At 40.5% G+C, this 16,079-nt stretch overlaps 1 protein-coding gene across 1 annotated transcript in view; it reads left to right on the top strand.

The window, feature by feature from the left end:
* The window catches only part of URB1 (URB1 ribosome biogenesis homolog), a gene marked incomplete at its 5' end in the record, with an annotated part of 50,681 nt that overhangs the window by 28,264 nt on the left and 6,338 nt on the right, over positions 1-16,079 (top strand). Inside the window, 14 exons of the mRNA XM_084513576.1 lie at positions 148-206; positions 847-1,040; positions 2,262-2,372; positions 2,458-2,521; positions 4,302-4,473; positions 5,052-5,154; positions 9,109-9,269; positions 9,635-9,746; positions 10,806-10,912; positions 11,496-11,639; positions 12,384-12,493; positions 13,202-13,378; positions 14,091-14,332; positions 15,140-15,730. Coding sequence (XP_084369702.1) covers positions 148-206; positions 847-1,040; positions 2,262-2,372; positions 2,458-2,521; positions 4,302-4,473; positions 5,052-5,154; positions 9,109-9,269; positions 9,635-9,746; positions 10,806-10,912; positions 11,496-11,639; positions 12,384-12,493; positions 13,202-13,378; positions 14,091-14,332; positions 15,140-15,730 — 2,347 coding nt within the window. The remainder of the gene's footprint in view (positions 1-147; positions 207-846; positions 1,041-2,261; positions 2,373-2,457; positions 2,522-4,301; positions 4,474-5,051; positions 5,155-9,108; positions 9,270-9,634; positions 9,747-10,805; positions 10,913-11,495; positions 11,640-12,383; positions 12,494-13,201; positions 13,379-14,090; positions 14,333-15,139; positions 15,731-16,079) is intronic.

The following is a 16,079-nucleotide window of genomic DNA, read 5'->3' as shown; positions in this document are numbered from 1 at the left end:
CCAAGGGTTTTCTTCCCTGTTATCCTTTGATTGTCCCACCTAAGTGTTTGGCTTGCCTGTTTTTAGTGTGTACATGAAACAAATTGCTGGTTCTGTAGAAATTCTACATGCTAAATGTAAATATCTTTTTGTATACTGCATGCACAGCGCTTTGTTGAAGAAGTGGACCCAGATGACTGGTACAACCTTGTGAAGACGGGACTCAAGTAAGTAATTTTGAGAGGCACCGAAGATGCTGTTCTGTTCATTTGGCATTGTTCTGTTTGTATTGGAAACACCCTGTCTCCCTTGAATTCCCCAGATTTGTGTTATGTGCTCTGGTGTGTGTAACTGATGTGGCTAACTAGATAGCTGGACTGGCTTCTTTTCAACTGGCATGAAGAAGCTTTACGCCTATATAACTCCTTTTTATTTGAGGTATTTCTCAAATTCAATTCATATGAAAACAGAATCTGATCTTTCACTTTAAATGTGAACCATTTAAATATAAGGAATCAAAGGATGTGGGTAGTTCAGGATAATCTTAACTTCTGTGTAGGTAGAAGTGTTAATATGAAGGGTTGCTGTCTGAAGGGTTAGTCTGAAAAGTTCTCATTCCTTTTTAAGCTTATTGCAGCTACAAGTGTGACTGTGTCCTTATCCTGTTTCCTTTTGATAGATCATATACTAGTAAGAATTCATTCAAAATGGCTAAGGGGAAGATGTGCATATTTTCATATTTTTTAATTTTCATGTGGTTTTATTAAGTTTGCTTTCTTTGCAAAGTTCTGAGTTCTTAAACATTTTTTTTCAAGCAGCTTTCCTTTTGGTTGGGGTATGACTGTTCTGTGATCTTTGCTTCTAAAGGTACCGCTACAGAGATGAAGCGTTTTTGAAAGTCTTGAACATTGCTATTCAGTTATTATACAAGGAAGAATCCTCACTTAGTCAGAGATTAGTCAAGCTCTCCAAACTTCACATGATGGTCACGCAGCACTCTCTATTTTTGTCAGCCATGCTAAGGTCAAGAGAAGAAGATGGCACGAACATCCAGACAAGAGGTATCTTTTTTTTTCTTCTTCCTTCCCTTTAACTATATTTAGTAATCTTGTCTTTCTCACATTATATTCTACCCATCCAGTAACCTATCCACCTACATATATTTGCAGAGCTATTAAACAATTGCAGAATATTAGCGTTTAGTTTTAAATCCTACCTCTATTTTGTAGGTGCCAGTTTTAAACACGTACAACTCTTACATTTTATAAAACTGCTGCTAAGGTGTTTTTTTTAATCCTGTTGAAATCTCAAATTGATTTTTTTGGTTTCTGTGAAGCTGTTAGTGTAAGATCACTGAAGCGCTTACAGGTTCCATTAGAAACGTGTGATGGAAGACCTTTAAATAGGTTAACACGAAGTTTTAAGTTCATTCTACAAGTTACATCTAAAATGTTAATTTAATCCATGTATATTTGATGTTCCTCATGAAAGTTTGCACTTTCCTTCCATGAGCAATGTAAATTGGGTCCTAGTCCCTGCATAGGATTGGCTTTATTTCTTTGTCTCTGCCAACCGAAGTACTGCCTGACCTTGGGCCAGGCATTTAACCTACACACACCTCAGTTTTTCCCACTGTACAGCACTTTGTGATTCAGTGATTGAAGGATCTGTATAAGGGTAGGCAATTCTCAGGGCAACATCTTGATAAATTTTGTGTATATCAGTGAGCAACAGGTAGACAACTTCAAAGTTTTAAATCGCCTGAAAAGAGCAAAAAGCTCTTAAGAAGTGACAAATTTAGTTGAAATTAAAAGTAATTAATAGATTTTTCTGCATCCTGTATGCATTTCACCATCTGGATGTATTTATGTAGAGCAAGGAGATGGATTATTTGAGGCTAACTTCAGTAATTAAGAAACTTGGTGTCAAGAGCATGTTCATTTAGGCCCTTGTCTTTATGATCTATTTTGGTTTTTTATATTCCTGTAGATATAGCATTTAGGAAATAGCATTAGGAAATAGCATTTGTTTGTTTGTCTTGGGAATACTGTTTTTAACTTCTTCAACACATTTTTTTTTGCCTTGGATTGAATGCCTTCTGATCATCCTCTGGTGTAGTCATGGAAATGTGGTGTTTTGCTGTTTATAGAGCTAGATCTTTATTTGAAATGCATAATTATGTGTGCACATACATTTAGAGAGCATATATGTGTGTGTGCATTTCTGTGCAAACCATCTAACTGGGGGAGCAGCAAACCTAAGCCTGTGTGTGTTTATTTCAGAGGCCTTGGTGGATATACTGCTGACAGTTGTGAAACTGAGTCCTTCTGTCTGTGAGAGCAGTCACCTTGCTGTGTTGTTGGGTGCCTACGGGGCTTCGCTGAGTACAGTAGGTATGTCAGCCCGGGAAAGGTATTTCCTACCAGATCTGTTTTTCATCTTCATAGGTGACTGACTTTGGATTTTGTTGTTTTTTAGATCAGAAGATACTGCTACTGCTTCAGTTGTATGAGAAGAATAATCAAAGTCTCATAAAGTCCGGGTGAGTTGACCGCCTTCCTTTGTTTGACTAATTATCTGCAAATAATCAGCCTCAGAATTGTCATTTTTCCAGGGTCTTATTTTTAACTGAGATAAACAGTGAGCAAGGTCAGACCTGGAGGTGAACGTTGCTTTTGGAAACATTTTTCCTATGGACTGATAAAATATAATATCTATGTTGCCCAGACTTTTGGACTAAGGGATCAGTGTGTGGGTGTCTGCAGGGTCAGTGATGGGATTTCAATTTCAGTAGTGCCCCTGTCACCATAGTAAGAGCCTGCTGTGGAGATTTCATCACAAGCAAAGGTGAAAACAGAAATTGTTAATGTAGAACTCCTTCCCTGTTCTCTTGGGATACAGGACTTGCTACTCAGCACAACCATTGCCCTTTTTGATGCTCTTGCCCTTGCATGCACAGCATTCTGTTACGGTGCTGTGCTGGAGAGGGGAGGAATATGCCAGTGGAGGAGTGATGTGTAAGCTCTTGCATAAACGTGTAGTTAGATTTGGGCTACTAGCATGGTATGAATGCCTTGTCTGATACTACTCTGGACTGGAGCTCTCATTCTTGTGCAGTCTTGGAATACAGCAATGTGCTTCTTAATAGAGAATCATGTCTTGTATAAAAAATCCTATTCAGGCCCTTTGTACAATCAGTCCACAGGGAAGTCAGCTGCGGTTAGTTCTTACAGATGTTGATATTTTTTTCTGCTTTGCTCAAATGCACTTTTCTGTCTTTGAGGTATGGGCAGAAATATTAACAGCTGTGCAAGAGTACAAGCTCTGGCAGTTGGAGCAGGACTGGACTCTGAATTATGAACCTAATTTCCTTCCTTAGCTTTGTCCAAGAGTATAGATGATCCTTGCAGCCAGTGATGGGGGATAGTACATGAAGGTTCTCGTTAGCAGGGAATTGAAGTGGCTTCCAGAAGTAAGGACTTTGGCAACAGCTGCGTGCTGCATAAATCTTCACTGAAAGTGTTTGCAAATGGGAGGGTGTTAAGATAGGAGGAGACTATTTTCAGAGGTAATTAGGGCCCAAAACTTTTCTAGCCTTTTTAAAGGAGGAACAATTTTGTACTGTACCCTGAAGTGAACTGGTAGCCAGACACTTGGCTAGACCTGATCCCAGCACTGAAGTGTTTGAATATAGAGCGCATTCAGGAAAAGTAAATACCCAGGAGTCCAGCTTGTGCTACAGATGGGAGCCTTCAGATTCTGGGTGATAAGAAGCCTAACAGCCATCCCTCTGGTTGCCTTGCTGACAGAGAAGCATGGTGTTGGCAGTACCCATGTAGTAAACAACAATATCGATAGCACTTTAATCACAATAGCAAAATAAGTGGGATATAAGGGGCAATTCAGAGGAGGAGAGTAAGTTTTGTTTTATTGAAGCACTGTGATGCTGTTTTGAAATATAAGTCGCATTTGAGACAACTTTTTCTGACCAGATCTTTTTCACTGTATTTTCATGCAGCTGCTATCATATTTAAGCTATAAATGCAGTTAAGTTAAAAAGCTTTTTTTGTGAGAACGTAAGTTCTGACTTGGATTAACAGGTTAGGAAATAGTTAATGAGACACCCTCAGACTGAATTTGAAAAGCTTTGAGATGGATGAAAAAGGTGTTGCCAGGGAAACTAGTTCTGGTTTCAAGTTCTCACATGTTAATGAGTACAAGTGAAGGGAAATTTTAAATACTAATTTATAGCCTCTGTAATTGCTTTTTGCTCAGTGCTATCAGCCTGTTGACTAATGCCTTTACTTTTAACAATGTTTAAGAAACCTGCTGTGGGGTCCAGCTGCTGTGGAGCATCATAAGACTTGCAAGAGTCTAGGGAAGTCACTATGGCAGCAGCCAACCATGGAGGAGATTTTGTGTCTGCTGGATCGAGAAAAGATGATGAAGACAGTTCTGTCTTTCCCTCAGCATCGCCATCTTCTGCCATCAGAGGTGCTGTGGTTCAAACTGCTGAATTACCTTCTTTTGCTGTAGAAAAAGAACCTTTAAGTTAGTCCTTTCTTTTTTGCATTCATATAATATCTTGCAATTTGTTTGCATCAGGAGTGGCGTTAAAATTAATAAGAGGGCTGGCATTAGAGCACTTTGCTGAATGTTTTTTCTGAAATGAAACATTATATTGCAACTCATTTGAAAAATAAATAAATGTGCCACATCTTGCCTGTAGGTGTGATTGTGGAGCATTGCAAATATTGCCATGTATAAATGAAATCAAAATTTGACTTCTTAACAGTTGTTCAATTTCACTGTGCCAGGTTTTGCTGACAGTGGGCTTTTTAGTCTTTCAGATAGTTTGATGACGCCTTTCTATATCTCTTCTGTTGGTTTTGGAACCCTGATGGTGAAAGCCAAGTATAAAATGAAGAGTGTCTTGGTCTGTGTTGCATTAGATTTTACACGGTTTAGTATTTGCTGCTGCATAATGGGATGAAGTGCTTGGGGCACTTTGAAACCAAGCACTGGAAAACAGTGTCATTGTTTACACAATCTTGGTTTGGATTTGGTTTCAGGAGTTGGAAGAGTCGCTGTATAGAGATGAAAATGTCAAGAGTCTTGATGACTTCTATGATCCTTGTTTTCTACTTCAGCTCTTCAGTGAATTGACCAGACCAGGTAAAGTGAATGCTCCTCTTCGATATTTTATTTAATTATTTTTACTCTGCTGTGGGAGCTGCATGGCTCCGTCTGTAGTTCTGTTATTCAAAGTCTAAGGGAAAAATTTCTTCAAAGAAATCATGTGCCTTGTTTTGGGGAGAGAAAATATATACATCCTTTAACCATCTACTGAATTGCATTGTAATTTTCAGAATGGCTTAAAAAGTAACTGGACATAATTACTGTTAAAGTCTTTTTTTTTTTTTTCTTTTAAAGCAGTTTTCTAAATAGGGTTATCTTTCTAGTGGAACTTAGGTACTCGGGTAGGTACAGCAGTACAGCATGCCAACCAATTTTTTTTCAGAAGACTAGGTGTTCCTTCATATCTCTTTCAAATATAGTTGGCTAACCCTGTGTAGAGGGAGTGATATGCTTAATATGATGAGAGATTTTTAAACTGGAACTAAAAACAGCTTAGGAGAGTTAAAAACTAGACAAAGATTTGTATTCTGTTATCTATAGAATATCATTCTGTACAGCACAGTACAATTATAATGTAAAATGGACCAGTAGAGAATATCCTCTGCTGGAAGGTTGTATATTTTCTGGTGCTTGTGTAGAGCTGTATCCTGTGCCAGTTTTGGTGTCACAGAAACATGATGAGCAAAAAAGGCATTGGAGAGTTGGTGCCTTCTGGTGCCCCACCTGCAATTGATGGGAATGCTCTGAAATGGGGCTGCCTTGTGGCTGAATTTTTAGGAGCAATAATCACCTACTTTCAGCCATGTTCTCAACGGGAGCTGGGCAGAGACAAGACAGGTTGGAGAACATGCCCTGCAGTGTTCAGAGGAGCGCTCTGGGCGCAAGGTGGAAGCTGCCCTTACTGAGGAAGGATGAGGTGGTTTCTTAACCAGAGAGACTTTCTGTGAGGGATGCTGAGAGAAATGACTGGAGGTGTGACCTGATACAGGCTGTGCTTATTTTAGAGGGAAACTTCAGCCAATTAATTTTCCATCAGACAGATGTGTGGGGCCACTGTGTATCATGAACATGCCTGTGCTCATTATCTTTGGAAAATCTGATACGATCTACACGGTGCTTGACAACCGTTTGCTTAGCCTCACTTTCCTTGTTTGACATGACTGCTGTGCATATGGACATCCCTGCTGTTGTTCACATGCAGCTGCCTGTTTGGAGGGCATTTAAAGATCAAAGTGAGGCAACTATAAGGAATTTCCTAACCAGCGCCCTCTCTGTGTTGATTGTGGTTAACCACTGTGTAGTTAAACTAGATTTTGCTTTCCACAACAATAATATCACAAACAATTAGCAGGCTGGTAACTCTTTCAGTGAAATCATACTGAGTCTTACTTTGCTCACCTAAACCTTTATAGTACGGTACCTATTTTGTGTGTTCTTAGCCTTTATTCAGGTGTAGTTGCAGTCTGCTCTTTATAATTTCGTGTTCTAATTTTCTGAGGAAAAAATACCAAAGCTACGAGGTATTTTGCAGTAGGGTGGATCTTAGGCAATCCAGTTAATGCTGGATTTGGGATTGTTAGTCATGAAGAGCATGAGCGAGGCTCTCTTGGACCTAGGTGTAATAGCTGAAAAAGTGACAGCATAACGCTGTCACTGGCCACCAGTTTAACTGGTGGCAGGGATGAGGTGACATGTTGGTGGTACAGTCACACAGCGAGGACAGCCACAAAACAGCAGCAGCAGGGCTGAGGGAGCTTGTGCAGGAGGAGCCCTTAGCCTTAGCCCTCAGCATAGGCTGAGTGGTAAACTGGGGTGGGGAAAAACACTTCTCTAAATCACTCCACACCCAGTGAGAGTCTGTGCCCTAAGAGGGGCATTTTTAGAGGGCACAAATGATTTGTGAGCTGGAGTCCCGTGGTGCTCCTACATCATGTCAGCTGCTTTTGGAATCCCCAATTCTTTATTTATTCGCTCTTTGTACTGGCTGCACGGTGTCCTGCACAGATGTTATATAACTGCTGAACTTATAAACACAGACTTAGGGCACAGTGTTTAATGCTCACTGAGTAAAAACGAAGTCTGGAGTTAGGCAGATAGCAAGTTCTGTCTAACTTTAGCTCTGATCTTTAGCTTTTCCATCATGATTCTCAAGGTACTTTAAACAGACATAGAATTAGCTTTTTTTTTTTTTTAATTTTATTTTTATTTTTAATAATAGCTTGTTATTTTAGCTTAGTTAGTTTTTGAGCACACTCTTGAAGGTCAGCTGGATGGAAAATATTTCCAGTGCATGTTTGCAGTGGAAGAAACTTTTCTAAATAAATCTCTCTGTGAGCAGCTTGAACTTTACTGCTGTAGTAAGGACCTTGGACTTCTCTGTGATATCACTGCATGAAATTATTCACATTTTCCATCTACGTGCTGTTACACACTCCTTTTGGCGGTCAGGTGGTGTCCTTGCCCAGTTCCTGAAAGGAGAGGGAGGTGGAGCTTTATCTGTACGAGCTCTGGCGAGATGAGAGGAGTGCCATCCTAACAAACCAGGCATCTTTTTGCTCCCTAGGAGAATGGCTGAGCTGTTTTTGAACTATGCCAGTTAAAGTGGATGTGCTTTGGTGAGGAGCGGTGCAGGGAAGTGTACAGTAATTCCTAGTACTGAAATAATTGCTAAAACCACTTACTGAAAAGACCTGGCACTGCACTTCAGTGATGCTTTTGCATTGGCCGGGTTGAAGCATGCTGGGTGGGAGGCAGTGCAGGGAGGCGGAGACCTGTCCCCTAACTAGAGGAGCTGGGTGTGAAACTGCCAGGCAGAGAGAGGAGGAGGAGTTCTGGCAGCAGGGAAACAGCCCAGCTGCTGCTGCGGGGGCATAAATAATCTGTGATTTTTATTTTTTTAGTTTTAATATATATTTTTGAAATGTATTAGGCATATGTGTGTGGTGATTGGGAAGGAAATCAGAGGACCAAATATAGTCACTTGTCTGAAGGCTAGAGCCTCTTAAATAGGAATGTTTATTTCTCCAAAACTTCCTCTTGGTCTTCAGTGTGAATTGCAAGAAATTGCATGAAAATGATTGCTGAACTCAGAACCTCCATACATTTTCACTTGAGCTGGCAAAATACAAGCAAGGTGCTGTTCTGTTCCAGTACTGGTGAATGGCATACACTAGGTAGTAGGACAGGACATAATCTGGAGGTTTTGCATCAAGTCATTTCTAGCCATCAGTGAGCAGAAGCGGCACAGGCTCCTCAAAACACACAGCCTTTAAATAAGAAACTCCACATCCTGGTGACAAAGCTGTATGGAAGATAAATGCTAGATTCAAGGGTGTGTTTTCTTAATCTGGCTGCTTACTGTTCATTGCTGGACAGTCTTTTCTGTCTTATAAGGACAGAGGGGTACAGCTCAGTACTTCAGTAGGGACATGCCTTACCAGCAGAATTGCTTGTGCATGCATGATCACAGTTCCTTATTTTTATTGTGGCTTATGGCTTATTTAGATATTATTCTCCTGTCCATTCTAGTACAGAAGCTCTTTAATGCGGGTCGGTTTTCCGTTGACTGTGCTGATCTTTCTTTCAGGCACCAAATGCCCAGAAAATGGTTGTAGAAGAGAGTTTTCCTTGTTCTTTCTTGCACTTAGCTTTCCTGAAACAGTGAGATGTGTGATGTTCACAGAACTTACTCCTAACTTTGCATGATCTACCAGGCAGACTTGTATCTGTCTCAAATAAATGAGGGTAACCACCTTTAATTTCAGCTCGGGTAAAGAATTCTTGCAGCATAATTTGCAGGATGATTTGTTAGCTGAAGGCGCCTTCAGCTTATGCAGCTGTGGTGAAGTAATAGTTTGTAAGGGTAGGTCTAGAAATTGGAGTTTATGAGCAGAGGTTTTGTTAAGGATTATAGTGCTGTTACATACCCTGTGACATGTGAGTATGATGTGCTGAATGTTTTTCTTTCTTTTTTCCCCTCTTCTCCCACAGAGTGTGTAGTGGCATGTCACAAGTTTGTTGAAGTCAATGCCCTGGGCCTAACAGTGGCTGCACTTAGCAGCTATGATGCCAACATGAGAGCAGCAGCATATTTTGTTCTGTCTTCTTTTCGTTCTCATCTGGAAGGGGCTCGCTTCCGAGAACAGAGGCAGGTGAGTCTGAACTCAGTTGATCGTTTGGACATTTTATGTCATGGCCACTTACAGGAGAGGTGCTGCCTTACTCATCTGTCTACCTGCACATGATAAAAGAGGCAACAGAAGCATTTTATCCTCCATCCCACTGTTTGTCTTTCACTTTGTGTTTGCTCTTTCTGTAATCAATGGGTGGAAAAAAAGGGGGAAAATGTTCTAGAAGTTCTTATGTTTTTTACTTGTAGGAATGAAAATCCCAATGAAATTGATATTTGATTATTGCCTATGAAATACCATAAAACTTATTTACGTATTCACACACTCCTGTTGTATTTGTTTGGATGATGTTTCGAGCTTTTCTCTCCTGGGTTCTTGTGCTGCAGTTGCTGTATCTCATGGATGCTGTGCAAAATGGAATCCAGAAGCAGAACCTCAGATTTACCTTCTCTTTAACCCTCTACATCGCTCGTGTGGCACAGCAGATGCTGAAGCCAGGTAACCTATTGTGTGTGTTGAACTTGTGGCGCGTTAACGAGGAGAGAGTGCATGTGCATGGGATGATGTCCTGGAGACTGAGGTGCTTGTGAGAGTCACAGCAGCCATAAAGTATGGTTTCATGTATTTCAAAGGTACACTTAAATGTATAACTCTGTGCTTATAACTCTCACTTATGCAGTAACAATTTTCATAGGGTATTTTCATGTTTCATGAGTAGAGCTGATAGCACAGAGTTGTGAGGTAACTGTAAACGTGCATAGGACTGGATTGAATGTGCTCATAAGGCAGCCTCTGCTGGGGTGCCTGTTTTGCCCTGTGGAATGGCCAAACCTTAGCAGCTCTAAAAAAAATTTAAAAATGGTTGTGTGTTTGAATTTCCCCTCCAACTACTCTGGCCCAGCTCAAGTTGTGCCCTAGAGGTCTGCACATGGAGCCAAACCATCACAGTGCAGAATCCCAGGTCAGGGCTGAGCAGGTGCCTCCCTCCCTCGTGAGACCTTGTGGCTGGCACAGGAGAAAGCACTTCTGCTATTCACTGCTTGGATGGATGTTTACTAGCAGGGACAAGTGTAGTGCTAGTTGCTCCCACCTGCTGATGACAATGCTTTGTGTCAAATAGTAAAATTGGAGGGATTCTAGTATTTTAAGAGAAGTGTGGGATTTTTGTACTGATGTGTATCTGTAGACTGAAAATGGTGATTGCCTCATGTGAAGTTTTAAGCTTGAAATGTGGAGAGATTTGCCTCTAACTTTGCAGCAGGCTTCTCTTTTGTCATTGAAGTAACATTGGACTTGCTGAAAACCGAGCCGTGTTGAATATTTATCTTAGAACCTGCTGTGTGCACATTCTGAATGAACTTAGGTTGGGGGAAGAGAAGAAGTAGGATGGCCAACAATAAAATCAGCCTCAGAGCACAAGGCCTCCTCGCTGTAATTAGCGTGCTGTTCTGACAGCGAGCTGAAAAACTGGCAAATACAGGTTGCATTTATTTTTATGCGTGGTTGTGTATTGGGAACATTGTCCTCCTCCTCAGTAACCATTGTTTCTCTTCACAGAGGAGCACATGTATACAAAGATAAACAGATTCCTTCTGTCACACCAGTACTTGGACCTGAGGAAAGTACCAGGGTTTTTTCAGCTTTTCTACAGTTTTGATTTTGAGGTAATGCAAATCCCATCATAAGTATCCACTAATTCTTCTGAAAATAATAGAAAAAAGCTGTGAAAATGCAAACAAATTTTAATCTTCCATAATTAGTTAATTAAAGGAAGGTAATTGTTGAGTTCTTAGTTTTGTTTTATATTTGAATAAGTATTTTTTCTGTTTCTTTGTGGTTTTTTTTTTTAATAATAGCAGATAATGAAATCATGAATTGTGCTGTGCACTGTATAGCAGAACAAGCAGAATGTTGTGTCCTAGGCAGCTTGATTCATGTTTGAGTTTAGATTATTAAAGTTGAGTTCAATGGAGGTAGTTTAGAAACTTTTTTTAGAAACTTTTTTTTTTTTAGAAACTTTTCAGTTTAGAAACTTCTTAGGAACTTTTCAAGCTTTTCAGTGCATATTTGGGCTGTAGAGTAACTGTTGATGGATGTTGTTACTGATTAAATTTGATGGGGATAAAGGTTGAGAAGTCCAGAAGAAGCTGTTAAGACTGTGCTGGCATTCCCAGGGGACCAGTTTGTTGTGCTTTATGAGCAGATATTTTAAATGTCTGACGGAACTATTTTTATTATGGCTTCCAGCACAAAATAGAACGTGAGTGGGTTCTCAGACTTCTCGGAGAAGGGCTGCGTGATAAACATTGCTACCAGCTTTATGACTACCAGAGGATATTCCATGTCATCCTTTCGTTTTTCAACAGTCCCTTGTGTGATGAGGTCTCCCAGGTAAGAATATATATTTTAAGAAATAAATAAATAAGTTGCACCATTAAGAGATCTTAACCAAATACGAAGCAGAAAGGAGCAGTTGACTCTTCCCTTTCCCTCTTGAAAATCTATTCTATGTTGATTTTGCATCTGCTGGGGAGGGAAAAGCCTACTTTTGTCTAAATCAGTCACATCCTTGGCTCCTGAATAGAACAGATCACTGCCATCATGGAACTTCAGTCACCCTCATCAGCTGATGGTCTGGCTGTACAGTCTTACTTCTATTTCTTCATAAAAAAAAATACTGCAGCAGCTTCAGTTTTCCTCATATGATCAGGGTCTTTGCTTATTTAGGTCTGCTTATTCCCTAACTAGTATGTTATCTGTACAGTGCTTTAGCTGGAAGAAAGTTCAGAAGAAAGCAGCTCTAATGTGCAAAGACATCCACCCTGAGAAATCCAGTCTGTTAAGAGTATCTTGGTTAGGAATGAGACTCTTTGACAGAGAGAAAGCTGTCTTGCTCCTAAAGACTTCATTTTTTTAAGAGTAGTGTTTGTGTGTATGAAGCCTTAAAAAGAGGATCTTTTTTTTCCCTGGGGCTGCTAAGAACACGTGGTGTTTGGAAAAACATTTTAACTTTAAGTTGATTAAATTCCGGATAACAGCCAGATTGCTACCATTATACTTCTCAAAGATAGATAATAATAATATCTTGACTATATTCTGATTTCGTAAAAGAACAAATTACATTTTCTGTTTCAGAATCATATTCTGGAGATACTACAAAATGCTGCCCATGTCACCAAAGCTGCTTATGAGCTCATACAAGACCACAGCCTCCTAACCTGGATACTGCATATTTTAGAGAAAAGGTAACTAGGGAAATATTGTTGGTGAAATGAGAACAATCCCATTGTGCACACAGGAAATAATTATGCAACTGAATATAAAAACAAGTGGTGACATACAAAAATGGCCTGATGGTGGTTGTGATGTTTGGCACTTATGGCTGTAGAAAAAATTAGAAAAAAAAGTTATTTTTTGTGTACATGAATCTTTCATTTCTAATACCCACACTTCATGTCCTCTTGCAGGACCTCTGACTTGGCAAGACAGGGAATTTGAGGTTGCTATAACATTCCTCCTCCACTTGCCTGTCCCTCACATACGTGCTCATATATGCATGCAGGCATGCACACACAATCTTTTTTGCATAGATTCTCCTGGCAGGTTCACACAAGATGTCAAGGTCATCGGTGTTGTGATCAGCCTGACCAAGTCCCCACTGAGAACCCCACAGTGGTAACAGCACATTGCATCCAGTTCCCAGGAGCTGGTGCTGGGGATGAGTCCTGCCCTGCTGTTTTGCACCTCTATTTGGTTCAATTTGGTACAAGTTGGAAATCAAAAAGTCTGGGGTCTCTTTGGCACTCACTGCTTAATTTGTGGTTGTACTTTTGAAGAATATTCTTCTTGCATCCTCTGTACAAAAATGTGATCACTTTTTCCTATTTTTCCTTGTCTATTTTTCCCCCTGGATCTGTCTTCCTAATGGATATTTGTTTTTTTCTTTGTTTCAGATTTCTGGAAAACAAGCTGCTAAATAAAATCATTTCCTTAATCCATACTCTGTGGCTCACAAATGTAGGAGGCAATAGAGAAAGCAAGAAAAAATCCCAGGAGAAGAGGAAGTTTCTTCCTATTCAGCTTGTAAATGAATTTCTGTACATTTTGATAACATTAGTCAAACACATTAGGTGAGTTTTTTGTTTGTTTTGTTTATATTTTTAATCAATTTGCTTGTCATCCCCTGTCCAGTTTGAAATTTATTAAGTCTTGAAGAATTTCTTGATCTCCGGATAGTTTAATGCTTTTTCTCCCCTTCAGTTTCTGAACTGTGCCTGCAAATTGTACAAGGAGAAATCGTGCAGAGTTTTACACGATGATGTTAAGAAGGGGTCAGTCTCTTCTCTCCAGATTTAGTGAACTTAGCTGCCAATGCACAGCAGCTGCAGCAGGGAGAGTTGTAAGGAAATGGATAGATGACCAGTTCTGTTTGTGTTCGTAATAACACCTGCAGCTCTTCATGCAGACAAGTATTCCCATAGCCTAGGAAATCCATGTTTGTTTTTATTTCCTCAAAATCTAGAAAATACATGCAAAATAAAGAAGTGTAGGTGAAGCTCCAGGACCTCTGGCCTCATTATTGTGTGCCACATGCCTTTAGTTTTTACAAGTAGGAGAGCAAAGGCTATGTTGCATGATCTGTTCTGCCAGACACTAGTGGAGATCCTGTGGGAACAAAATTAATTATTACTGGCATCCTGAGAAACAAAAGTATGTGTGTGGAGAACTGCAGGAAAAAACTGTAGGAGGGGACTGTGAGGAGGAAAAACCCATACTCACTGCATTTTATTAATTAGCATGCAGAAAACTACATGGCAATTTTGTTTGTTTTTATTTTTATAGGACTAATTTAGATCTATCCAAACTGGCTCAGTTTTTGACTACATTCAGTTCCGTGCTGGGATATCGTGCTACAGTTGCTGAGGCCTTCAAGGAGATGAGTCGCTTCACTGTGAACGACAGTGTTCTCTCAAACAAAGACATTTTGCTGCTGTTGCATAAGTGGAGTGTCATTGAGAAAGACCTGCAGCTCCAGGATGATGTGCAGACTCTCGCTCAGAAATACCAAATCAAAGAATTGCTTAGTAAGTACTAAAAATATTTAAGCAACCCCAACAACATTGCTTCTTTATACACTAACCATGAAAGTTAGGCACACTTCACAGAAAGTATTAATAACTTTTGTCAATCAGTTACAGCTCGGGGGAGGAGGAATGGAAATGGAAAGCCAATTTTCAGGTCTTTATTCTAGTGATTTCTAACTTTAACACAATTCTGGAAGCCTTAAAGCAATTCAGTTTTAAAAAGGGAAAGAGCTTTAAAATAGAACTTAGTTGCAGATCTAGCACATTTGGGATGGGAAAAATTTACAAGCCCATGGTTGACAGTACTTTATCAGCCACACTCAGCCGGGATGCAGCTGTGTTGGAGGCTTTGCTCCTTCAGCCTGTGTTATTAAAAAGCAGCGTAACTGCTGCTATCACCTTCTGTGGGCTGGCATGTGCTGTGACTCCACTAGCACAAAGAACAGCTGTTTGAGGATTTCTCATGACCTGGTATAAATAATGTAGCTTTGCTGGCAAAACTGCATCTCATGGACCTCTGAAATACTGCCATCGCTTTGCTTTGAGCCAGGGCCTCGTTATTGTCCGTGTCCAAGTTAGGCAATCCAGTTGAGAGAGGTGTTTCAGCCTGGGAGTTACTGGGAGCTGCCTGTAGTCCGTTTCCTCTGAATTGCACAGGCTCAGTTAGGTTGTTAATGAGGCTACTACTTATCCTTTTAGCAACTGAAACAACACACGATGCCGTCTGTACTGAATAATTTTGTACAAAGTCCTTTGGAGGACCTGATGTCTGTTTTGATGTTGTTTTTCTTACATAAAATATTAAAGAAAAGAACAAATCCCAAGCCTCGTCTCAAGGACATCATCACGCTCGGAAAAAGAAAGAGACGGAAAGAGAAGATGACACTGCTGAGGAGCTAAAAGTCTCTGAGCTGGAGAAATGCAGAGATGATCTGAATGCCATATTTGCCCACTGGGAACCTGCTTTCCCGGCAATGCTTAACAAACATCCAGAGGAGCCCCTCAAATCTGGTGACCTTGCAGATGAAACAGTCAATCTTAACTGTGCGACCACTTCCATAGTAACTAAATGGCTCGTAAAGTCGATGGTTGAGCACAGTCTCAATATGAAAAATGTTTTGCTAACTCTGCGGTGGCTGCAGAATTGCGTCCTGCCGCACCCAGGGGTAGTGCAGGAGGTGCTCGGGGACGAGACGCTGAGAAACAACATCTTCAAGTTTTACACCCGGATCTGTGAGGCCAGCAGTGGGACAGCTGGACACTTGGAAGAGCTCTGTTTGTTCAGTTCAATCATGCTTCACCTCATGGATGCTCAGGGCCTGACTAACAACAGCTGTCATGAGCTCGTGAAAACGTTGTGCCTGTCAGCGATGACGGAAGAGGAGGTGAACAAGAAAGGTAACTTGTCTTTTCTTTTCCACTTGCATTACAAGGCAGAGGGGCTAATGATAGTTCCATGGGGCTTTTTAGTCAACAGAACTGAAGTTTGCCTGTGTCTGTTGGTGCTCATCACTCAACAAAGTGAAGATTTTTATCTCTGGTGGTGTGGCCATGTGGGTTGGTAGCACAGAGCGTGGCTGTACTGTAGGGATTTCTGGTAGTACAGTAGTCATACTCCCTGGAAGAAACTTTCCTTTCTAGGATTATAATGGAGTTCGGTGAGGTGTATAACACACAACTCCAAGGGACAAAATAGTCTGCAACAAATAAGTCCAGGTGGGTTATGATCCGTGTACTGCTCAGTGTT

This window comes from Aythya ferina (assembly GCF_964211825.1).
Source record: "Aythya ferina genome assembly, chromosome: 1".
Taxonomy (NCBI): Eukaryota; Metazoa; Chordata; class Aves; order Anseriformes; family Anatidae; genus Aythya; species Aythya ferina.
Note: the sequence above shows the minus strand (reverse complement) of the source record. Positions and strands in the feature narration are given on the sequence as shown.